This window comes from Periophthalmus magnuspinnatus, chromosome 10, assembly GCF_009829125.3.
Source record: "Periophthalmus magnuspinnatus isolate fPerMag1 chromosome 10, fPerMag1.2.pri, whole genome shotgun sequence".
NCBI lineage: Eukaryota > Metazoa > Chordata > Actinopteri > Gobiiformes > Gobiidae > Periophthalmus > Periophthalmus magnuspinnatus.
In genome coordinates, this window is record NC_047135.1 from 15,243,525 (window position 1) to 15,268,163 (window position 24,639).

Consider the following 24,639-nt stretch of genomic DNA (forward strand, 5'->3'; position numbering starts at 1 on the left):
ATTACGGTAAAAAATTAACGTGGACCAATCAGGAGTGTGCAAGTGGGTTATTTATCCTCAAGAGAACACGCAATACTCAATGAAAAGTAATCGCTTGATTTTTTTCTTCCCTTTATAAATTATGTTATTTTAAAATAATGTTTATTTCAAACTTTTAGAAAAGCAAAAGCTAATGGTGTACAATATGTTACTACTTTTACATGTGCACCCACAGAGTGCAGCAAACCAATTTCACATTCATGTCATTGATATAATAAATCCACGGCTGTGGTTTTAATATTGAATAAATAAAAATAAAAAAAATGCGTTTTATAAAACGCAAAGCTGCACATTCAAAGCAACCCAGAAGGGGTCAGTAAAGTATAATTTTTGAACTAGTAAAAATTCTTCATTGTTCTGAGCTATATAAAATACACAATATAGATATATAACCCCAAAACTAATGTGTGTTTTTAAAAGTTATTTGGTAGAATGCTTAAAATGCAATCCTTAATCAGGTCTCCCTACCCAGGTCTCCTTAACCCAGACTGAGCCAGGACTCACCTAGAATTAAATGACAATTTGTCTCTTTTCATCCAGATCAACATTATGCAAAAACATCCAACACTTTTTTTTTTTTTCCAAATAACCTCTTTATTTCACTGTGATAATGACAAACTTTATGGACATAATGCCTTACGCTCCACAAATCCTTTTAAAATTGTATCTCCAAATTTAGGAATAAGCTATTGAAAAGGGAAATTTTATACATAAATTGCAATGATGAATAGTCCAAAACAAAGTTAGTTTATGACAAGTTAATATAGTCTCCCATAAATGTTATACACAAGACAGAAATCTCAACAATAAAACATCAATGTATGTTTAAACATGTGAGAAAAGTGTAACAGTGTTCAATTGTTTGTACTCAGAAAGGTAGTTATATCTGAAGGAAGACCAAATAGATGTATGGATTTGGTGGATAAATAGTTTGCATGAGAACAGAGGATGTGAGGGAGGAGGAGAGGGTCAGATGGAACAGAGGATACAGAGGCAAGGGTCAGAGGAGCAGAGGATTCACTGTGGACATAACAATTTGTGAAAGTCCTGCTTCAATAAAAACTACACACATGAAATTATTTGAAGGAAAAATAAAAAAGTTAAAATTCACGCTTGACGAATAAGATTGTTGTCAGGCTTTAAAGTTCATAGTCATGTTTTCTGTTCCATTCTACTTGATGTTGATGTCCTCCTCTCAAAAGTCTCATTTGTGTAAACAGTTCAGTCCGGGAGGACTTTAAATTAAAACAGGAGAGGGCTTTGTAGTGCTGTGCATTAGGACAGAGCTAGGGGGCAGTGTGCATTAGGACACAGAGGAGATGGGGTTGAGAGGAGAGCCCATCTGTGTCAGAACTTTGTCGAGCCACTGCAGAGGCCCGTGAAGGTGCACCTCGATCCAGCAGGGGGTGCTAGTCACATCCTGCCGATGGTATTCAGCGCCCCAGCCCTAAGAAGAGAGAGAGTAGAGTTATATTACTAAACCAGGACTAAACCAGGCCCAAACCAGGCCCAAACCAGGCCCAAACCAGGCCCAAACCAGGCCCAAACCAGGCCCAGACCTTGACGAAGCTCATGTGTATAGGGCTAAACCAGGGCTAACCTTGACAAAGCTCATGCGTATAGTACACATCTTGGTGAGTTCGTAGACCGCCTCAAAGCCGTGGTTCACAGATTGTGCGAGAAGCTGAGCAAACTCCTGGTTGTTGAAGATCTTGAGGCTGCAGCCGCTGGGGATCTTGCAGACTGTTGTTGGGTGGAAGCCGTGGTGATAGTTACAGTTTCGACTCTGGACGAAGATACTGGTGTCACTGAGGCACTCTGCGTAAACCTCACCACCCACATAGTACAAGTGTACTCCTAAAGACAAGGGTAGATATTCAGGTTATATGTCACAAGAAAAATGCCCATAGAGCATACGTACGCCAAGTGATGTTTCATGCCTCAGCCCTTTATCAGAAAAGATGTTATAGGAGGTTATAGGAGTGTGTTTAGAGAATCAAAATCACTACATCACTATGACTAATGTTGCATAAAACAGGAAGCTGAAACACATTAATAGCCACACCTTCCCTCGGTGCTATTGGCCCAGCGCCTCTGACCACCACCAACACTCACCCACACATCACATTTGTCAAGTGTATTGCCCAAGGACACAACAAGTATGTACTGCTCAGAGATGGGACTGACCCTCCAACCTAAGTTTTGGTTTTCAAATTGTTATGCTAAGATTAATTCAGAGAAATTATGCAAAATACTAGACTAATAAACAGTGAACAGAACTGAAGGCATCTGACACATGATTACAGGAAGATGGGACACCTGACATACGAAGACTGTACCTTTCCCGATGTGTCTGCGTGTGTTCTCAATGGTTGAGTTTCGGTTGACATTGGACAGAAGCCCCAGACAGAAGCGGTTCTTGTTGTTGGAGGGGTCAGTGAAGCCATCGACAAGCACAGAGGTGGAGGAAGCATGGTAAGCTTCTCCCACTCTGTTGTTCAGCTCGTAGTACATGATGGAGCACCAATGAGATGGTTCCTCGTACTCCACCGGCTGCACGTCTGAAACAGAGAGGAAGAGAGTTTGAGTCATACTCTAATTCTTCCCATTTATTCGTCCTACATAAAGGCCCATCTTACTTAAAGTGCATATGTCAGGTTTTGATGATTCTATAATTTCTATTTACAACATGTATTATCCCACCAAAATTATAGTTTTACACCATTCAAGAAGCTATTTGTGTAGAAAATATGTTGAAAATTAGAGGAAGTAGAGAGTTCTATTTCAGTGAGTACGATATTGATGACAAGACAACTAGGAAGATTCTATGTTGTTTCTATTTTAAACATCGTTTCAACAAAAAAATGCATTTGCTTACATTTAATTTAATCAAATATTAAGTAAGGAGTTTTGGTCCAGCATACAACATGGTTGCTAAGCTGTTAGGGAATTTCCTAGCAACCGGTCATGAGCACTGTTCCCTCCAAGCTGCGCGCATGCGCAATTGCGCACTGCTGACATGGTCTCCGCGCACAGAAAATCTGTGCTGCGCACAAAAAAAAAAAAAAAAATCGAACCAGAATTGAAAATAAAATAAACACACAACAATTCATTCTGCGCTATTTTTCAATGTGAGTCAGTGAGTGTGACCGGTGACTAGCTGCTCCAGCCAATTATGTGATTGACATATGTATTTGTGCAGCTTATCAATGTCATTGACAGGCGTCCTCATGTGCCGCTACCAGAGTTTTAGCCGATGTGGCCGACGTGGAGTGAAGACTCGCTAATGATGCTAAGTGCTGTTTAACCCCTTACCGTTCCGACGGCCCACCCTCAGGCACACTGTTTTTTAGCAGTTTTGCGTTTTAAACATGACGAAACGGACAAAACAAAGGAAGTACACGACCGAGGACACTGTGGATGTTTGTACAAGTTAAACTAGAGGCATCTCGGACCCGGAGAGGTTCGTGAAGCCGAGTGACGATCTCATGGTGGACTCAGGAGTAGAGGACCTTATGATTTGATGGACTGGATGCTGTTCCTGATCGGTAAGCGTGGTTTATTCTGCTATTGGCTTAATTATGGGTCAAATATATCATGTGTAATCATTATCACTGTGTGTGTTTGTTCACTGTTTGCAGTGTGTGGTTTGTAAATATATATTTATTTTGACCCATACCACTTCTTTTGACTATATTTTATATGCAAATATACATTTTATATTGTGTTTTGATATGATATGTAAATATACAGTAATAGAGCAGCTGGGTGTGCAGATACAGATTCCTCTCAGTGTGTATTAGTCATTGAATACTGTCACAAGTTTATGAGTTGTAAAAATCAAATGATCGTGTCATATACTGAAAAACAGTTAACGGACTGTCTCCCAGACCACAGTAGGACAATCTCACTCAGTGCACAGCAAAAGCTTCACACAATGGCATATACTCATAATACAAGTCAGAGCTTTATCATAAAAATGTTAAGTGTGTTTTCAACATTGGAGTTTACAGTTGGCTTGGTTTGGTTGGAAGCTCATGTTGTGCCATAGTTAAAATTAAATATTTATACTTCCAATAGCATTAACATACTACACAGGTCATGAGCAAGATTTTTGTCATTTTCATTGTATAAGTGGGCTAAAGCACTTAATTAAAAGTCTTATAACAGAAATGTTAATGCGGTAATTTGATTCTTTTAATAAAACATTTAACTTGGATGGATGCGATGCCAGCTCACAGTGGTCCATGGGACTGCTCAGGGAGTTTGTGTGTTTGCTCAGACTCGTGAAAAATTAGAGGGAACATTGGTCATGAGGTAAAATTTTAAACCTAAATTTGGAAAAAGAATCTTAATCATTTTAGTACAATGAGCAGTCCAACCTGTCATAAGCACTTAAAAGGGGAGTGATGCAAGCTTTGGGAGAAGGATCCAAAACCTTACATGTTGTCATATTGCCTGGAATTCTCCACAGAATGGCATAACACCTAGCAATTTGCAAGCAGCTCAAAACACCAAAAACCTTTGTAGAAGAATAAAGACAGGTAGGCTTTATCAATACTACTACTACGATACTGCTTATCGTTCCGGTATTTTAACTCCAATACTTTTAGAGCTAAATAAATAAATAAATACATAATTGTAATAATTTAGCCTACAATAATTACCTTCTCTGTGTCTCTCTTTAGACATGATTTATTTTCAACTTTTAAATTGAGATGCACTTTTAAAAATGACATGACAATGCAGTGACCAGCTATATCTCATATGGGCTAAACAAATGCACAGTGATGAGCCCTCTAGGTGCATATGCCTCACCTGTAGTGTTCTGTGTTCTGCAAAGTGTGTGGAAATGATTTACAATTACGGGTTGTAGCACACGCACAGACATACTGCGCATTTAAATATTCAAACTATTAGTGTTTAGTTTAGACAGAAAGTACAAGGTCAAGGTAAAAAGGTACAGGCAAGAACCTTTACGTGTAGAAAACATTTTGAAACCTTTCTTGTTGATTACCAACAAAAAATGTAAACATTTTATAATTTTACATTTCATGCAAGTTTGGTGATGCCTTGCCAATAGACACAGACATACCTCCTCTAGCGATGTTGGGCTGCACCAGGCTGCTGCTGGTCTCCATGGACTGAGTCTCCTGCCCCAACTGTTCATCAGGAGGCATGTAAGCGGGGGGAGGGGTGTCCGCTGTAAGGGAGGAAAAGAGGAAAGGAGAAAAGAGGAAGAGAAAGTGAGAGATTTGAGAAGCGTGAGGGAGGAAAGAGGGGAGCAAGGAGAGGAAAGATGGTCAGAGAAGAGGAAAAAGAGGGGAGAGAGAAGGATGAAGAGAGAGAAGAGAGGGATAAAAAAGCAAGAGGGGGAGAGAGGCAAGTGATGAGTAAATGTATTCTCTGACAGGAAACAGTGTCAGTTTACAGCTCAGTTTCTGACAGCTCTAAAAGTGCATCATCACTTCTCTCAATCTGAAACAAACACTGTAAAATGGAGCAGAGGTAAACCTAATAGTGCTCCGAGACTTACAGAGCTCAATCCAAAACTAATGCTTAAAAATGTACCATTCACTTCAGATCAATATAAACAATTGTGTGTTTATGCAGTCACTCTTCTTCTTTCTTAAATAAATTACATGTTTGCTATAAGCATTTTATATTTCTCATTTTAAGTTTTTTTAAGCTCTTCACAATCCAGTGTTTTTTATTACACCATTTTGTCTAAATCAAGACGAACATAAGTAATAGACCAATCCGGTACTTTCTTGCTAGACTTAGCAACAGATTTGATTGACAGCATGGCCAAGCATCGGCTTCCTGCTAAACCAGTTGCGCGGGGGCTGTTACCTTCAAAACCCTTGCTCTGGATTGGCTATTTGGTTGCTATGATACACATGCTCAGATTACTAAATATGGATCTTGGCCCAAGATTAGTTATAACTGCTAGCCTCAATCGGCCTTATTTTTCTGGAGTCGAAGGCTATGGGTGACATCAGACTCCCTTAGTCCACTTCTTTTTACAGTCTGTAGCAGGGGTGGGCAAACCTTTTGACACACGGGCCACAATAGGTTCTAAAATTTGACAGAGGAGCCGAGCTGGGTCTGTCTATCTATCTATATCTATATATCTCATTGTACAATTGGTTTTCCAAATGCATTAATTAAATCGATAAATTGGCTGCCAACCTCTGAGCCGTAGCCGCCCGTTCCTGCTTTGACTGCTTGCTAGCGTAGTTGGCATGCTTTGTAGCAAAGTGATGGCTGATATTGTACTCTTTGAAAACCGTGAACGTTTCTTGGCATATTAGGCATAGAGCCTTTGATTGGACTTCAGTGAAAATATATTTCGTTGTCCACTCCGTACTAAACACTCAGCGCTCACTATCCACTTTTCTTTAATAAGTTCATTTTTGCAGAAGGGCTGATAAGAGAATAAGAAAGTAATACATGCAAACAAGGTCGATGTAGCGGACGTGCGGCATCTTTTGGAAAACATTGGCATTACAGAGGAAAGGTAAATTGAACAAGGTTTACCTTTACCCATTTTAAAATAATTTGGTCACGTTTGGTGAGCTGGATTAATAAACCTAAAGGGCTGTAGTTTTCCCATGTCTGGTCTATAATCTTACCTGGCAGTTGGAAGGGGCTGGCAGGGCCAGAGCTGGCAGGGGAGTTGGGGTACGTCCCACTGCTTGCCGGGGAGGGGGGTCCATAGGGGGAGTTGGGGGAGATGTTGCTGCTGCCGGCGCTGTGCGGAGGCTGGAAGGACTCTGGAAATGTGGCGTTTAGAGGCATGTGCGGTTCGTTATGAGTCAGGTTTCTGAACTGAACCAGGAGACTGTGTTGAGGGTTAAACTCGCTGTGACGGGGCACCAAAACCGGGGGCAGCACTGACAAGAGAGAAAGAATAGAGGTGAGAGGAGATATAAGACAACATCCACATTAGAAATACTGATACTTTGCAGCTGATGTCATCAACATTCCCTGGGGTTGTGATGCCAACTGTAGACAGCGCTCTGTCTGAAGCTCTGTTACTCAAGTTATACTTTAGTCTGATTTTAATTTGAACACAATCTGACCATTTTTGTGATTTTTAATGTCTTTCTTATTCTGTAAAGCAAGACAAAGCAAGTTTAATTGTGTAGCATATAGCAATTGAACACAAAAAGAACCCACTTAGCTGAACTACAGTAGGTGAGTCCCTCTCAAATAACATTACAGTCATAAGCTAGCTAGCATTAGCCAACAGTTTTTCAATGGGTCACTCTCACCTTAGACAGGAACATGAACACTCATATTGGTCACAGACTCCGGAAAGTATCCATTTAGCATTTTAAAGCTAAAGTGTTTGCCATGATAACTAATAAACATTCCACCATAGCTATACATGCAGAACACCCCCAATGTAATGTCACTGTAAAGTATCAATATGATAATCAAGTGCTCAGCTTTTGGAGATAAAAGGCCGTAGTAGTGGCTGTGGTGACATCATTGTCAGATATTTTGAGCCAAACCATCTGATAAAAATGACATGTAAACAGCAAAATCAGATTTGTTTCTAATCATGGTCCCTCTGATGATTACTCATATCAGATTTAGTGATTTACATGTCATTAAAGTAGACCTATTCTGCAAAATCCCCTCACTGTTGTGCATATTTGAGCAATCTTTAATCGCTTATTTTCAAGACACTATATTGCTGATCAGCTCCTGTTTTCACCATCCCCGGTATACACCCACTGCTCTGTGGGTTTTAGGGTACAAGAATTTGATCTGCAGCTATACATTAGAGGTGCCCACTCTTTGTCGTGATGACGTTTATGGCAACAACAGCTCCTATTGGCACCTCAGTTTTCTAAAGCCGAAGCCAGTGGACAAATTATAACATAATGAACCATGGGTGTTACAGATTATAACTATAGAGCAGACACGAGCACAATAACTTTAGCTCCCATTTGTCTAGGTTTATCTCCTTGAGTAATGTGCCATTTATGCATGTCAACTAGGAATTTAGAAGCTATCATTTTAGTATTTCAGTTTTGCTTTTTATTTCAGTGTCTTCAGAGCATCATCAGATTCTGTGCACAGAAAGGGCTGAATAAGTTTTACATGTTTTTTCACATATTTAGTAAAACAAACATTGCAAAATCCCAAATTCAAGGTGCCCAGAGGTAGTTTTAAATCAGCGGTGCCTGATTTTCAAATTGTGAAAGTAGATATTTGTATCCATACTGTGTTGCTAAAGTTCAAGTTTACTCTAAAACTGTTCTAGAAAGGTCAAATTTGAGATGTTTTCAGTATTGGTACTTGTTAAATTGATTATCTATTCTTGATACTGGGTTCTAGTATCGACTAGAGCAGGGGTGTCCAAACTTTTCTCATTAAGGGTCATAGATAAAAACACAGACAAAGCTGAGGGCCGATTGAGGGCCATAAACTGGTCATCAATACGCTGAATACTTCAAATTTGTTATTATTACAAGTTAGACTGAACCGTTAGACCTTTATTCATGCTTGCATCCTCAATGGGGCACATTAAATATTTGATATGGGCTCATTAAAAGGAGATTTCCAGAAATGTACAGTAAAAAGTACTATTTAAGGTAATATGGGCCAATTCACCTGGAAGCTTGAGGGTCAAGAAAAATTGGTCTCCGCATTTGGCCCCCGGGCCACAGTTTGGGCATGCCTGGACTAGAGTTTCAATCCTTTTGTAGATAGTAGATTGTAGTAGCAGTACTTTAAATATGTATAAGTGGATCAAAGGGTGTTTTTACGTCCTTGACTGTCAGCTGTGTCGTCTGAAGGCCGTCCCTCAAAAGAACCATGATGTGATCTGAATCAACAACAACTAGATATCCGGACCTCAGGGTCTATATGTAAATGAGTAATGAGAAGAGAAGGATGGAAAGTTAGGAAAAGAGCAGATTGGAGGACACAAGGAAAGAGATTAGGAGTATACAAAGAGAAAATGAGCAGTAGAGAGAGGAGAGGTGGAGATGGAGGGAGTAGAAGGTGAGAGTGAAGAAGGCTATAGGAGAGATTAAAGGATATTCTAGGGGAGAAAGAGGGAGAGGGGAGGCAGTGAGGGAGGAGAGTGGGATAAAGAAGAGTAAAAAAGAGGGAGGGACGAGAGAAGAGAGTAGTGAAAGAGAAATAGGGAGATGCCACACGGAGAAGTGAAGAAACAGTAAGGAAGAGAGGAATGAGGAGAGAGAAAGAGCGAGAGATGTAGAGAGGATTTGTTTTTAGATGAACAGTGAAAGATTCTTTGAGCTTTCAGAGGCCTCTCCCTTTTACAGCAGCGATCAGTTTAATTTAATAAAAGAGGAACGAGAGGGGGACTGAGAGAAAGAGAGGGAGAAAGAAGGATATTGATTTTGTGAGACAGAGGGGGATGTCTGACCAGATCCACAGACGGGTCCGGAAGAATAGGATAGAATAGGGGGAAAGGGTGGTGGAAAGTGTCTGTGTTTGAGCAGAGAGCTGCATTAAGCAGAAAACCAGAAAATCACGATATGGCGATTTGACCAAAATATACTGCCACAGGGATGAGATCACAATTAGATTTTTATTAAAATATGACCCAGCCCTAATTGGCCCTGCTGGTATTTCTCATTTTAAATAAAGCTGCATTGTATATCTTTTCTGGTGAAAAGCACATGACCAGCTTTGAGATGTTATGTTTAATACTATTCTCTAACAAAAAAGGTGCCACCTGGATTTAACTAAGCAAGTTGGTCATTTCTTGGTTCAGCAACAGTGCAGTATGTGCTCAAAGAATGAGGTCAGCTGACTACCTCAATATACTGAGAGAGCAGGTTATTCCATCAATATTTTTTTTTCTTCCTTGATGGCATGCGTATTCCAAGATGACAATGCTAGGTTTCATCAGGCTCAAATTGTGAAAGAGTGGTTCAGGGAGCATGAGACATCACTTTCACACATGGATTGGCCACCACAGAGTCCAGACCTTAACCCCATTGAGAATCTTTAGGATGTGCTGGAGAAAGCTTTGTGCAGCAGTCAGACTCGAACATCATCAATGCAAGATCTTAGTGAAAAATTAATGCAACACTGGATGGAAATACAATGAAATTTAAGGACCTGGTAGACTATAAAACCGCACAATTTATGTATAAAATTAAGAATAAACAATTACCATCTCATATTCAAGATCTGTTTAAAAATTGGGATAGTGTTTATAATCTTTGAGGGCATGAGGTATTTCAAAAACCAAGGGTTAGAATAAATGCAAAACAGCACTGTATTTCAACCATTGGAGTAAATATTTGGAATAGATTAGATGAAAATATCAAAGATTGTAGAACGTTAAGCCATTTCAAAAGTTTGTATAAGAAGAAAATTATAAATTCATACAGTGGAACTGAATGCTGAATTATGTTCTATTCTTATATTTATTACAATTTTTTTCCTCTTTTCTTTACTGTGTACATTGTAAATGCAGCAACTCTTTATCTTTATGTTTAGTATAAAAAGGGTAGGCCTCTTAAGCTTTGGTTTCTGCCTATCCCTTTTTCAGAGTTGTGTATTTTGATTGTTTCCTTGACCTAAGTCTGAAATGTCTGGAAAGAAATAAAGTATCAAATAAAGTATCAAGTATCAAATAAATCTTATGACATTGCAGGAGCTTATTGAAACAATGCCACAGCGAATGTATGCAAAGCTAAAGGCAATCCAACGAAATATTAGAGTGTGTGACTTTTTTTTTTGGCCAGGCAGTGTATCTCTGGAGAGTGGGGCCTGCTTCCAGTATGAATGCATGTTTTTGAGCTATTTAACCCTATAGCATCGGATGCTGTCGTCGGCGATAGAGCGCAGTTGCGGACTTTCCAGTAGCGTAACTCGCAACCAGTCGTACTCTCATGTAAATTCTCAAAGCGGAGGCATGGGGCAATTTAAATATTTTACCGTCATTACGGTAATCTGCCTCTGTTGTCCCTCGAGGGTGACGAGTGAGAGCGCGGGTGCTGCGGGGATTAGTAAGTAAAAGAAAGAGCATGAGTAAAAGAAAAAATATGGATGGATATGTAAAATAGAGGTAGTTGTGTAAAAAAATGCAGTAAATTCTGATACTTCCTTTAACATGATTTTTATGGCTAAAAAAATAATAAAAGTCTAGGTGAGCTATACTGGTCCATAGTGTGCTCAGTCCTTAGAGGTATTTTTATTGCTTAACCCTTTAATTGAATAAATACAATACCTGGACTCTCCACTCTCTTGTAGTGGTATGGGTTGATGCAGACTTCCTTTTGTTTGGAGCCAAAGGGAAACTCACACAGCTCCAGAGGTTTGAGTTCATGGTGAGACTGAAGATCGGGCCACCTCCAGACTCTGCAGTAAATTACATGAGGAAGACCTTTTCTGTGGGATACCTGAGGAAAAAAAACAGCATAGGATTAATATATGAGACCAGTAACCTTGATTTATCTCAGATTAGAAGAGTTTGAAATCAACGTTCAGCTACAAGTCATATTTAAACCAGCCCAGGAGCATTCACATCAGAGAGAAACTGAAATCAGAACTTGGAATCTGAACTAATCAACAGCCACACGGAGGAGGCACTTCATCTTGATAGAGTTCAGAAGCACATTTAGTGATTTGAAGTGAAATCAAGAGTAAACTTGTTAGCTTGTTTTTTATGCTTTAGTTATCTGATTAACTGTTCATATCTTACAAAATAAATACCAGAGACTTATTCAGTTCATTGTCTATGCTTCATGTAGCTGACTTTTGATGCTGCTGTTGTATATATTTTCTACCTTTAAGTATTTTATTTGATTTTTAAGCTTTTTTTTTTTAACTTCGTGCATGTCCATTTGTATTTGTATTTATTCAGTGTGTTTTTATGTTTTATGTTGCACTTTATCACCAAAATAAGTTCCTAGTTTGTGAACTGTGTTCACAAACAATGGCAATAAAAGGATTCTGATTCTAAATATACCAGTAAATGTTACATTAATGTGCTGTGCTGCTATTCAGCCTGTTGCCTGTTGTTCTCTATTTTATTGTTATTATTGTAACTAGCCGTTAAAAAGATAAAATGTCTCGGTCTCAGATTTTGTAAAATAAATTTCCAAAAAAAATGCGACTTATATGTTTTTTTCTTCATTATTATGAATTTTTTCGCTGGTGCATCTTGAAGTCCGGAAAATAAAATAAGACCCCATGGACACACAGGAAGGGCATCTGCCACACAGGAATATTTCAGAACATGTTCGTAGAGGTCTAAACTACAGCGTTAGCAGCTTTTACACAGAATAAGACTCATTATTAACTTAAGAGAAAATATATCTTCTTTTTGTGATCAAATTTTTATTAAAGTATCAGTCTCAGGTGCAAATATACAGATTAGAATCTGAAAAATATAGAAAATATATCTTTTGAATGAAGGTCATTCTCAAATCATTGCATATCTCAGGAAGTTGAAACGTATAGAGAACAAAAAATATACATTTTGAAATTTTGATGAAAAAGCTTAAAACATATCTTTTGTTTTAGTCATTTAATTTAAAAATATAGCAAAATCAGAAAAAATGCAATGGTTATTATGTGAAACAATATATACAGAAATAAACCATGTCGGAGAATTGAAGACCCTATGATTTGCTAAATGCCACCAATCAAATGAATTTTCCGTTTTGGTCGGCCTCATTTTTAATACAGATAAAGAAATGACAACAATGACAAACAACTATCTGGGATAATGTCAGGCAGTTGTTTTCCATTAAGACTAACAATGAACCTGATTGGACGAAAAAAGGTGACCTGTCAGTAGCTTCTGTATTAGTTAACACCTGAGAAAATGCCATGTAAAATGAATAGATTGTATTTAACTATCAAATCCAAAACCAACATTTAGACTGTCAAAGTATGAGAGAAAATAAGAAAAAAAAAAAAGACCAGAACACTCAATACCATAGTTTTTCTGGAGCAGGGGAACTGAACCCATTTGCGCATTTTGACGATAGTTCATTAGAGCAGCATAGTTTGATTAACAGGGCGGGGGGCACCCTGCGAATATAATGGTAGGGGAAACCCCGAGTAGCACAAATAGAAAACTAAAAAATGTGTTCAAATATAGCTTTATCCATACTCCTTGGGCAGTAAGTTTGCCAAAACAAAACAGAAAAGAATACATGAAAATCTGGTACAGCTCTTTGAAAATAATTCAGATACAAGTCATATTTTAAGCATAAATCACAATCTGCCAACATACCTGCAGCCGTCCATCCAATGATCGTGGGATGGTCACACATTTGCTGGGCTGTCCAGGGCAGCTCAGAGCCTTCTCCAGATCCTCCATCGCTCCTTTCTTTTTCTTTAGCTTCTTCACCAGAGCATCCACAGCTTTTTCCGCCCACTTCTCCTCCTCATCCCCCTGTTTCCACCCGAGGAGACGCTTCACCGCTGGGCTCGTGAAGGAAAACAGGCTCGACATTGAAGTCATGGTTTAACACACCACCAAGGAGACTGAAGCCGTGCTTAAGATCGTTTTGGGAAGTCCTTCAGGCTGGGGTCAGTCCCACTTTGAGGCCTGGTTTAGACCTGGTTTTAGTCTTGGCAGAGTTCTTGTCTTGTCCTCCTTTTAGACCACTCCTAGACTTAGCATTGAAACTATTATTTACTGAATTAAGTATTACAATTTTAATTTGAAATTTGGATAAATTTTCACAGCACTTTCAGATAATGTCTTCAATGCCAGACAAGCTGTAATGTATGGGTCGTCATCTACAGTTGAGAAAGGTAAAATAAGTGTTTGAGATTGTGGTGTTGGCAATCCAAAAAATGAAAACAGTTAAACAAAATATGTAAAAAAAAAAAAAAAAAAAAAAAAAAAAAAAAAAAAAAAAGTTCCAACAGAAGCACAATAAAAGTCCCAAGCTGTATCAGGGATCGTCAGGAGAGCAAAAAGGAGGAGAGGCGTGGTGGTGGTGAGTTCAAGGACAGGAAGCAGAGATGGAGGAGGAGGAGGGAGGCAGGACACAGCTGCCCAGGAAGAGCCTCCTCTATCTAGGGCAGCGCTGGAGCAACACTGAGCCGAAGAAAAGTCCACAGAGTGAGGAAAAAAAAAAAGTTCTGACGATTCTCCCCCAAGACGCAGCGATCAGAGATTCATCCTGAAACAGAAAGAGAGGCTGGTACTATAATCAACCTAGTTCATACATTTATATTGCATATTTCAGAAGCAAAATGGCACTCAATAAAACTGACATTTCTTCCCTTTAGCTTCAACAATCCGCAACACCAGGGTTGTAGTTGTTGAGTTGAATAGTCAATCGGTTGATGGAATCTTAGTAGACCAAAATTTGTACCAGTTGACTACCGTAAATTTCGGATTATAAGCCGCTACTTTTTTTCCACGCTTTGAACCCTGCGGCTTATACAGCAGTGCGGCTTATTTATGGATTTTTTACTGGATAACGGCCCCTGGGTTTTATTTTCACGGACAAGCCTTCTACACGTGGCAGATAAATATGGCAAAAACAACTTAAGTGCATTAAAAAAATACAACTCACCAAACCGCTGCATCAGAGGGAGCCCTGCGCTGATTATGTGATTATGTCTACTCTGCTCCGCAGTTTCTTTCAAAAACTCTAAAGGCGTATCGTTTAATCCCAGGTGCTTATTCTCCATGTGCCAAAGCAGTTTTGAAGGTTTCATTGCCTTATTTGCTTTTCCCGTATGTTACGTAGAGCGGACTGTGCGCGTGAGTCACCTGCAGCGACAAACCCAGATTTTAAGTAGGCATTGTCTGTTAAATTTATCTTTCTTTTTCTTGGAGGTGTAGTCTCCTCTTCTGGCTCCTCAGTTGTCCTTTTCCCCTTTGTTAAAAGCTCTCCAAAGACTTTTGTTTTGGCTCATTTTCACTCGCTTGTGGCTCTACTTTTGTGCGTCGTGTCTGATGTGTTATACGTGATACGTCACCGCGGAGACAAGAGCAGATAATAAACTTGCTACTACATCAAATAGATTTCTGTGGCGATTTCCAGCAGGATTTTCATGATACATCTACGGACGAGCTTATTAGTGTGTCATTAGGGACGGGCGAAAGTTGCTCCTGACCCCTGTGCGCACAGCGTCTGAAAATCAGGGCTCTTTACGCAGGACTGTGAGCTGTGTCTGTGTCTGTGAGACGTGAGACGTGAGCGGTGTTTGTTTTGAACATTGTTCCGCGAGTGTGACGCTTATTTTGAGCAACGAAAAATAAGAAAATATAATTTTATTTTAAGATCATAATAATCTTCCAATTTAAACTACAACAAAAAAGAGCTAACACAAATAAAATACACTTCAGCCACGCAGAGCCGCAGTATAAGGCTGAAAGAGGCGCATACGGCTCCGGAGCCGCGGGTTGCCGACTCCTGAAATAGAGCCACTGCACGTAAGCTCGACATCAATGAATCCAACTTGGTCAATGTAAAAGACGACAAAAGTTTTCAGAGGAAATAAAAGCAGATTTTCCGATTTGGTGCAGTTTTATTTTCTAAACCTGCAGATGTGTTCATCCCGTGTTGATGTCGTGTTGGTTCCAATTTTCAGGCACAGTTTAAAAAAAAGCGTGTCAGTGCACCGTCTTTCTGTGTAAATATCTCATGTTACAATATGAAAACCTGCGGCTTTTATTCAGGTGCGGCTTATATATGTACAAAATTGATTTTCTCTTCAAATTTAGCTGGTGCGGCTTTTATTCAGGTGCGCTCTGTAGTCCGAAATTTACGGTACTCATTTTATTTAGATAAGGAAGGTGGGAGTGAGTTAGCTGTAAAAAGGCAGATTAAACTCATAGTTCATCCTTGTGCTTTTTTTCATTAACTCCCATGCAGGTGTAGAGTTGTGAGTGCAGTTTGAGTCAGATGCACAGAGGTATAGAATAGTTTTGAGAGCTTTTGTAGAGTTCCATATTTGGAACTCCGAGCACGTGTATCATAGTGACCATAGAGCCAATCCAGAGCAAGGCTGTTAAAAGGTACTGGCTGGTTTAGTAGGGAGTGGGCACTTAATAATACTGTCAATCAAACCAGTTGCTAATGCCAGTGCAGTGGTTCTTAACCTTGGAGGTACTGAACCCCACCAGTTTCATATGCACATTCACTGAACCCTTCTTTATTGAAAAATAAAATGACTTTTTACATTCAAGAGATATGCATGTTTTACTGGTGCACAAAATGCACCGTGCATCAACATCACTGTGTTCAAAGAATAAAATCAATACAATGCATGAACTCACAACAAATTACATGCATACCTTTTCACAAAGACATGACCTTTTTAATACCACCACACTGAAATGATTAAAATTTTTAACCTTATGTATTCCAATAATGAACTTATTGTATTTATGCTATTTGAGCCTTTTGACCTTGAGTGCCCAGAAAGGCGCCCTATAAATAAAATGTATTATTATTTATTTTTAACATTTTAACACACACCCATGACCTAATTTCCATCAGGCTACAATAATAATGAATCTTTACTGCAAATCAGTGTGACTTCTGCTGTTGCCTTTGAGAGACCAGTTCAGAAATGTGTGGCTTCACCTTGGCAAGTGCCACTCTCATGTCATTTTCACAGCAAAGTCTGTTCCTTTTCTTCGTTTTTATGTCCAGCATGCTCAAAAAGGATTGCTCACAAAGACATGTTGTAACAAATGGTATAAAAATTTCCAGGGCTTTCCAAGCAATAACAGGATACCTTGTCATTTGTCGACACCAAAACGTTGAGAGCGTTGCTGTTCTGAAGAGTTGCTGTTGAACCAGGCTCTGCTGAATTTCAATGATTTCATCGAAGTATTCATCATTGACATCTGCTGTCTCAACACCAAACAAACGGCTGTCTCACCCATGCTGAATATGACTCTTGTAGGGAAGTATCCGTCGAGAAACTTTGCAAGCTCATCTAAGTGCGTGGCAATTGCTTGCTTCAGTTCCGTGGGTACAGAAATGTCTCTGATACATCTTCGATCTTACTTACACAGTTGTCCAGCAGAAGAAAGTTTGTGAAGTTATTGTTCTCTGTTCGTTGTTTCCATAATGGTAGCTTTTTTTGAAAAGCCTTCAGGTTTTCTTCCGCTTCGATGATGTTGACTCCACCACCATGCATGTATGCTAAAATGAGAATGAACTTAGAATTTGAGAAGCAATCTGCATGACCATGGTGCTCTTGCAAAAACAAGGCTAATTCCACACGCATGGCAAAAACAGGATTTAGCACCTGTCCACGGGATAACCACCGAACATTAGAATGGTACAGAAGTACCTCGAATTCAGAGTCCATGTCTTTACACAGTTCACTGAAGATGCGGCGCCTCAGTGCACTATTTCGCACATAGTTCACACATTCCACTACAATTTTTAATACTTCTGTCATTTCTGGAGGCAAGGTTTTTGTTGCCAACTAATGCCTGTGCAGAATACAATGCGTAACAATGATGTGTGGTGCATCGGCGTTCACTAGTGCACCAAATCCAGACTTTCTTCCCAACATAACTGGAGCTCCGTCCATACAAACTGCAGAAACCATATCCCATGAAAGATTGTTGTCTCTGAAGAAGTCATCCACAAGTTTCTTCACATTGGCTGCCTTAGTTGTTGTAAGAGGCTTACAAAATAAAAATAAAAAATCTTCCTTTATCATGTCGTCTTTCACATAGCGCACAAATACAGCAAGCTGACTTAGATTAGAAACGTCTGTGGTCTCGTCGAGTTGGAGGCTGAATTTTGCCGGGCTTGAAATCAGATCTGCAACTACTTGTCTTTGCTCATGTCCTCTATTCTGTCGCTGATGGTGTCATTTGAAAAAGAAATTTGGGATAATTTAACTTCTGACGCTTTTTCCAGCATCAGATTCGAGATCTTCAACACAGCTGGTTTTATGAGTGTTTCAGCAATGGTGTGTGGTTTTCCCTGCTTTGCGATTAGGTAAGCAACTTCGTACGATGCTGTGAGGATTGGTTTGTTGATGGGTACAAAGCCAAGAGCAGGCAGAGTAGCATTTTCATCAAATCTGGCTCTCTTCACCTTGAATTCAGCAAGCGTTGTTCCCCATCTCCATGCAGGTTAAGCAAGTGTTCCTTTAGTTTTGCCGGTACTAGACTAGAATTGCTTAACTTGGCATTGCAAATCATGCAGATAGGATGCTGACTCCCATCACGTTCCGTTATATATGTGAATTCATATTGTACATATTCGTCGGAGCACTTTATTTTTTTGCTCGACATAGTTAGTATGGATTAAAATATTAACCCTTTAGCATCGGAGGATATCACCACCGATAGATTCACGGTTGCGGACTTTCCATTACCGTAACTCTGCAACCAATTGTGCTCTCGTGTAAATTCAAACGGCATGTCAAAGCAGAGGCATGGGGCTCTTTAAATATGTTACTGTCATTTCGGTAATGTGCTTACGTGGTCCCTCGAAGATGTTCAATCAGAGTGCAGTTGTCGCCGGGACATCAATCTGGCCGTTCGAACGGCGTATTTAAGTCGGGAGGGTACTTTGATAGGCACATTGAAGGGTGCATTTGTAAAATTGGGACAGAGCCAGCGTCTGGAGATGCTCGTAGTCAACGAATCATACGAGTCGGGTGCGTGTCTTGACCTCCACCGAACCCCTAGGGTTTGATCGAACCCAGGTTAAGAACCACTGTGCTAGTGTGAGCAATCTTGGGGGGTTATTAATGTTCATATCTTGATTCACAGACCAAATTGTGAAATAGCAACACCGGGATTACATAGAGCGGGTTAATATAATTATTTTAAGAGCAATGAATTGGAGCCAGAGTCGATGGAGCCAGAAGCATACCCATGATCACCTCCTATTTGGAACACACCGGATAGAGCGTTAGTTATGTCCATTTATATACACTCACCTAAAGGATTATTAGGAACACCTGTTCAATTTCTCCTTAATGCAATTATCTAATCAACCAATCACATGGCAGTTGCTTCAATGCATTTAGGGGTGTGGTCCTGGTCAAGACAATCTCCTGAACTCCAAACTGAATGTCAGAAAGGGAAAGAAAGGTGATTTAAGCAATTTTGAGCGTGGCATGGTTGTTAGGGCCAGACGGGTCAGTGTGAGTATTTCACAATCTGCTCAGTTACTGGGATTTTCACGCACAACCATTTCTAGTGTTTACAAAGACTGGTGTGAAAAGGGAAAAACATCCAGTATGCAGCAATCCTGTGGGCGAAAATGCCTTGTTGATGCTAGAGGTCAGAGGAGAATGGGCCGAGTGATTCAAGCTGATAGAAGAGCAACGTTGACTGAAATAACCACTCGTTACAACCGAGGAATGCAGCAAAGCATTTGTGAAGCCACAACACGCACAACCTTGAGGTGGATGGGCTACAACAGCAGAAGACCCCACCGGGTACCACTTATCTCCACTACAAATAGGAAAAAGGGGCTACAATTTGCACAAGCTCACCAAAATTGGACAGTTGAAGACTGGAAAAATGTTGCCTGGTCTGATGAGTCTCGATTTCTGTTGAGACATTCAAATGGTAGAGTCAGAATTTGGCGTAAACAGAATGAGAACATGTATCCATCATGCCTTGTTACCACTGTGCAGGCTGGTGGTGGTGGTGTAATGGTGTGGGGGATGTTTTCTTTGCACACTTTAGGTCCCTTAGTGCCAATTGGGCATCCTTTAAACGCCACGGGCTACCTGAACATTGTTTCTGACCATGTCCATCCCTTCATGGCCACCATGTACCCATCCTCTGATGGCTACTTCCAGCAGGATAATGCACCATGTCATAAAGCTCGAATCATTTCAAATTGGTTTCTTGAACATGACAATGAGTTCACTGTACTACAATGGCCCCCACAGCCACCAGATCTCAACCCGATAGAGCATCTTTGGGATGTGGTGGAACGGGAGCTTCGTGCCCTGGATGCGCATCCCACAAATCTCCATCAACTGAAAGATGCTATCCTATCAATATGGGCCAACATTTCTAAAGAATGCTTTCAGCACCTTGTTGAATCAATGCCACGTAGAATTAAGGCAGTTCTGAAGGCGAAAGAGGGTCAAACACCGTATTAGTATGGCATTCCTAATAATCCTTCAGGTGAGTGTATATACAGTCTATGCTTACCACCAAACCCAAATTAGGAGAAATGCATTATAACATGGGAACTGTAATTCATATCAATAAAAATATATTTTTTTTAAATACATCTTTAATAGTGCACTATGTAACTTTTCTACTGGGGGTCGTCATCTGCTTGTCTCCAGGGAGAGGTAATTGATTTGCCTAGAATATTCCACTGAATATTCCAAGCAGGTGATGGCACCAGGCCAAGTTACAGGTCATACCTGTGGAGATGTGAGCCCACTCACAGAAAGAATGGATGTAATTAATTAAATGAATGAAAGATGGACTGATTTGAAGCCATACTGTGGAACACTCCAGGTAAAGCAAAACATGTGAGAAAGAATTATAGTCATCAATAATAGCCTATAGACAACTCACTGAGAAAGCATCAAAATAACATTCAGTCTATTAAGTATATGAAAGTTCAATTTAATGCTATACTGTGGGACATGTCATGCAAAGCAACAGTAGCTCTACTTCAGACCTGCATAGTCTTGGTTCAGTCCTGGTTTTGTGCATTTGTATGTCCAGGTATAATGATGCTTTTAACATATTTACATATTGTTCTGCTATTGGGCAGCAGAATATAGACTCTGTGGTGAACAAAGGTAAGCAGGTCACACATGTCTGCTGCAGCTGTCTGACCCCAGAGGAACAGGAAGTGAACAAAGACACACTTCCTGTCCACTCAATCCCTGGCTGATCTGTGTAAGAAGAATACAGATGTCCACCACTCCTCCTCTGCTCCTCCACTAGCCCACAAATAATTACAAGAACATTTATGCAGCTATAAAAGCAAAGTTGTAGGCGTAATAAGCCCAATTTCTGATTTTCAAAAAGCTGAGGTATGAAGCAGTTCAAATGAGGTGAAAAACGATCGCTGCTAGATTCAAACTTAATAAAAAATTTGTGTAGAACTGATCAAAATGAGTCCAATTAAGGTAATTAAACTTAACTCAGACAACCACCTTATGACATCACAAGGAGTAAGAGAGTGATACACTGTGCAGAGGGAAACAGGCTTTTTAAAAATCGACATTTCAGAGCTTTTCACCATAATATAGTGGTTTCCCCTGCTCGTTTACACTCTCAAAGTTGGAGTGATTTGTGCATGTTTGAGCAGTCTTCATCTTATTTTCAAGAAGCTATATTGCCGATCAAGTCCTGTTTTCACCACCACCAGTACACTCTCACTACTCTGTACTTACTTTGTTCTCCAATTAAATTTTCTTAAAACACTGATATGCACAGGATTCAGCAGCATTGCGTAGTTATTTTGGTACCGATTTTTATGCTATCAATAGGAGGGGCTAACAGCATGCTGCCTTTTGTTGTGATGATGTTTACGGCAACATCATTTCCCAGTGGGTGCCGCAGTTTTCTAACGCAGAAGTCAATGGACTTGTTTCTTTTATTAAGTTGTTTAGATCAATATTCTGATTTAAAATGTCCAAGTGATAAGATAAGGATCCACGGGTGCCATAGATTCAAACCATAGCAGACACAAGCACGATATATCTTCTTTAATATGACCTTATGTTGTTATAAGTGCTCCTTCCCCTGGGCCCCATTTCATTTCTTGTCTTTCAGGCGTGTTTCAGGCATGTTCAGAGAGTTCCCATGAATCATGGAGCAGGTGATAATTTCGAAAGAACAACACGTCAAAATGAGACATCGACTGTGACTAATCCTAATTCTGATCTCAACACTGAAAATATTTAAGATTTATTGTGTAATCTACAAAGAAGTGACATTAGATTAAATGTGGCCACCCCGGCACTGTAAACTGTTATATTGGAATATTGATTCATTTGGCCTATTGCAGTTTTTTAAAAATCACTAATGAAATGAGGGATCTTTATCAAAGGAGTGCGTGAAAATGTTGGCCAGATTTTAATACACTTGGATCTCTGAAGTTTAAGTAATTAAGGATAGTAAATTGTAACAACCATAAGACAACAAATTGTATGTATTAAATATGTAACTAGTCACATAAGGTAAAATTATTAGCACAATGTATTGCTTTGATAATATAGAAGTTTTTAAAAGTCCACGTGAATAGTTACAATGATTAGTTTAGCTTTACGTTGTAAAAACAATGTTATTTAATTTTATGCCAAATGTGTCACTTAAATCATTTTACTGCTCCTCCTACCAATGTTGTGGCTACTATTGCTCATAGAAAAATACTATTGACCAGTAATGTATTCAAAGGAAGTACAGTCAATCAGATGATGTACATTGGGAGCAAATTCAAAACATAAATAACTTAACAGGCTTCATTGGAAACGTGATTTAGACAAATAACCTTGTAAATTAAGAGGTTGCATGTTTGTATTAAAACAAATATATTCTACAGTAAATATGGATTATCTGACTCTTAAGTGTTGTAAAATTAACTCTGGATGGTTTTTTGGCGAGAGACAGTTTGAAAGTAAATAAATATATGGAAATACATGTGAGAAGACGCAGTTTAAAAATTACTAAAGATAGGCCGTACAAAGTTTAACAAATCTCCAAGAATGCCACAATAAAAATAAGAGTTCATCTGTTTAGACTAACTAATTTTGTCCATAACTCTGTCGTAAATCTGTTCTTTCTTGGTACAAAGCGGTGTCATCGGCATCTGATCAAACTTTCCTCGAGAACTGGCTAACAAGCTTTAGCCAAGTTCTAAACATTTAAAAACCTTAGAAATCGCCCTTTAAGTACAACAAAACCCGTATCATTCGCTTACAACGGATGAAATTTCGGATTACAACTCATTTGGCTTTGTTTTCATTGATGTTGAATGCAGATTTAGTGTCGATGAAACATTTTCCGTGAACTTTTAAAACTTCTCTAAATTTAAGCTAACTTGTGCTAACTAGCGCTAGCTAAACCCTATGTTCGGAGCGCAGATGTGGTTAGTCATTCAACATCAGTGTTTTTGAACCCTATAACAGCATTTAATACACGTACCTTTTAGCGACAAAGAAGCGCGGAACCAACACTTTACCCGGAAGAATATTTCCCTGTTTGGTCTTTGTTTTCTGGAATTTTGTCCAGGTTTCCAACGTTATTCCCTCCGTCGCTCCAATGCCATGTTACCCCTGCTCCCGGAGACAAGTAGACTGGAAAAGGCGAGGTGTGTATCACTCCGCCGCGACCGCGCACACGAACTAGTCCCTCCCTCTTTTCTGTTATTGTCACGCCATTCAAGTTCTCCCGGTAAAATAATAACTATGGCACATTTTCCTACATCACTTTAAATTAAACATATTATTTATGTTGTATTTATATTCGGTAATTTAGCTGAAATGTTTTGGGAGGTTGCAATTTGTACGTAACGGGAGCAAGTAGCAGCTAAACCTTAATTGGTTCATTTTTAACAATACTAACAAGCGTAGAACAGGCATATATTGTTAAGATATAATCTTTAAAGGGGACATATTGTATTAAAGTGTGACATATGTTGATTTTGATTGAGTTTATGCTGCTAAAGTGTGTCGGACTACTTACGGAGGAGGCACTGCGTCTTGGGAGCGTCTCACAAGTTGCATGTGGCTCCAGTGAGTCTGGGGCACCGCGGTTCCTTGTGTATTGTTCTCTTTTGTTGTCGCTTGCGGCTATTCAAAAGCTTCAAAGGTCCTCCAGTCGGTAATTTATTCAGAGTTTTAATCAACCCAATTAGAAAAGCGCCACGGAGTAGTTTCCTGGAAGAGAGGGGCAAAGGCAGTCCGTGTTGGATCCGACATAAGAGCGCAGTGCGACCGCTTCAGAGGCGGAGCAGCGCGGGGCAGCCGCTAGTGGGAGGCATACTCATTCATTAGAGTAGCACCTTAGACATGTTGGATTCCTCAGCATGTTTATGATCATAGAATAAGTTTGAGGGAATATTTGATTTTACAAGTTTGTTATTTGCACTTGACCTAGTATCCTGACAGAAAAGTGTAATTATGGATGTTTTTATTGCACTGTAGTATATATTATAATAGTCCACAGTAAGGCATAAACCTTTTTCCATGGAAAATGTTCCGAAGTATGATTTTAACTTTCTATATCCGTGGAATCATGCAGAGGAAAGTCACATACTGTAGCTTTAATATTTTATGAACTGAAATCTTAACCCTGTAATTTAGAATGGTGTCAATGTTGTGTAGGAAATATAGAAAAATGTGGTTTCATAGTGAGGAAACAGCCAGGTAGCTCATCAAATATAAAGTCATAATATAAACATGGCTGTTCATGATGGTTAATTGATTAATAGATTAATTGATTGTCAATATAAGCTTAATCAATAAAAATGGCCCACAAATAATTCATGATTTTGTTGTGAAGAAGAAAAAAGATCACATGATCACATCAGAAATCTAAAGAGCAAATAAACAGACCTATTATTTTCAGTTTTGTAAAATATATAAATTGGTCTAATTTGTATGTATAACATATGAATACAAAATTGAAATTAAATGTACAAAAGCATG

General features: G+C 39.3%; 1 protein-coding gene across 2 annotated transcripts; it reads right to left on the reverse strand.

The window, feature by feature from the left end:
• Window positions 1-633: 633 nt before the first annotated feature.
• Window positions 634-23,928, reverse strand: smad5 (SMAD family member 5). 2 transcript variants are annotated; one of them, XM_055224977.1, is made up of 8 exons: window positions 23,675-23,928; window positions 13,286-14,186; window positions 11,270-11,441; window positions 6,675-6,935; window positions 5,135-5,242; window positions 2,379-2,600; window positions 1,640-1,896; window positions 634-1,486 (listed from the first exon to the last, which is right to left on the reverse strand). In XM_055224977.1, exons 2-8 carry the CDS (start codon window positions 13,514-13,516, stop codon window positions 1,343-1,345), a joined length of 1,395 nt encoding a protein of 464 aa, XP_055080952.1. In that variant the 5' UTR covers window positions 13,517-14,186; window positions 23,675-23,928; the 3' UTR covers window positions 634-1,342. The 2 variants fall into 2 exon arrangements, with proteins under 2 accessions (XP_055080952.1, XP_033830276.1); XM_033974385.2 differs by lacking the exon at window positions 23,675-23,928 and adding an exon at window positions 23,135-23,293.
• Between the last annotated feature and the right edge of the window lie 711 nt (window positions 23,929-24,639).

What these genes read in the sequence shown, in the direction of transcription:
- smad5 (XM_055224977.1), bottom strand. Translation starts at nt 13,516, where the DNA reads ATGACTTCAATGTCGAGCCTGTTTTCCTTCACGAGCCCAGCGGTGAAG. An exon ending in CAAGAGAGTGGAGAGTCCAG is followed by an intron (nt 6,936 to 11,269) that starts GTATTGTATTTA and finishes CTCTCTTGTCAG; the next exon opens with TGCTGCCCCCGGTTTTGGTG. An exon ending in GCCCAACATCGCTAGAGGAG is followed by an intron (nt 2,601 to 5,134) that starts GTATGTCTGTGT and finishes TCTCTGTTTCAG; the next exon opens with ACGTGCAGCCGGTGGAGTAC.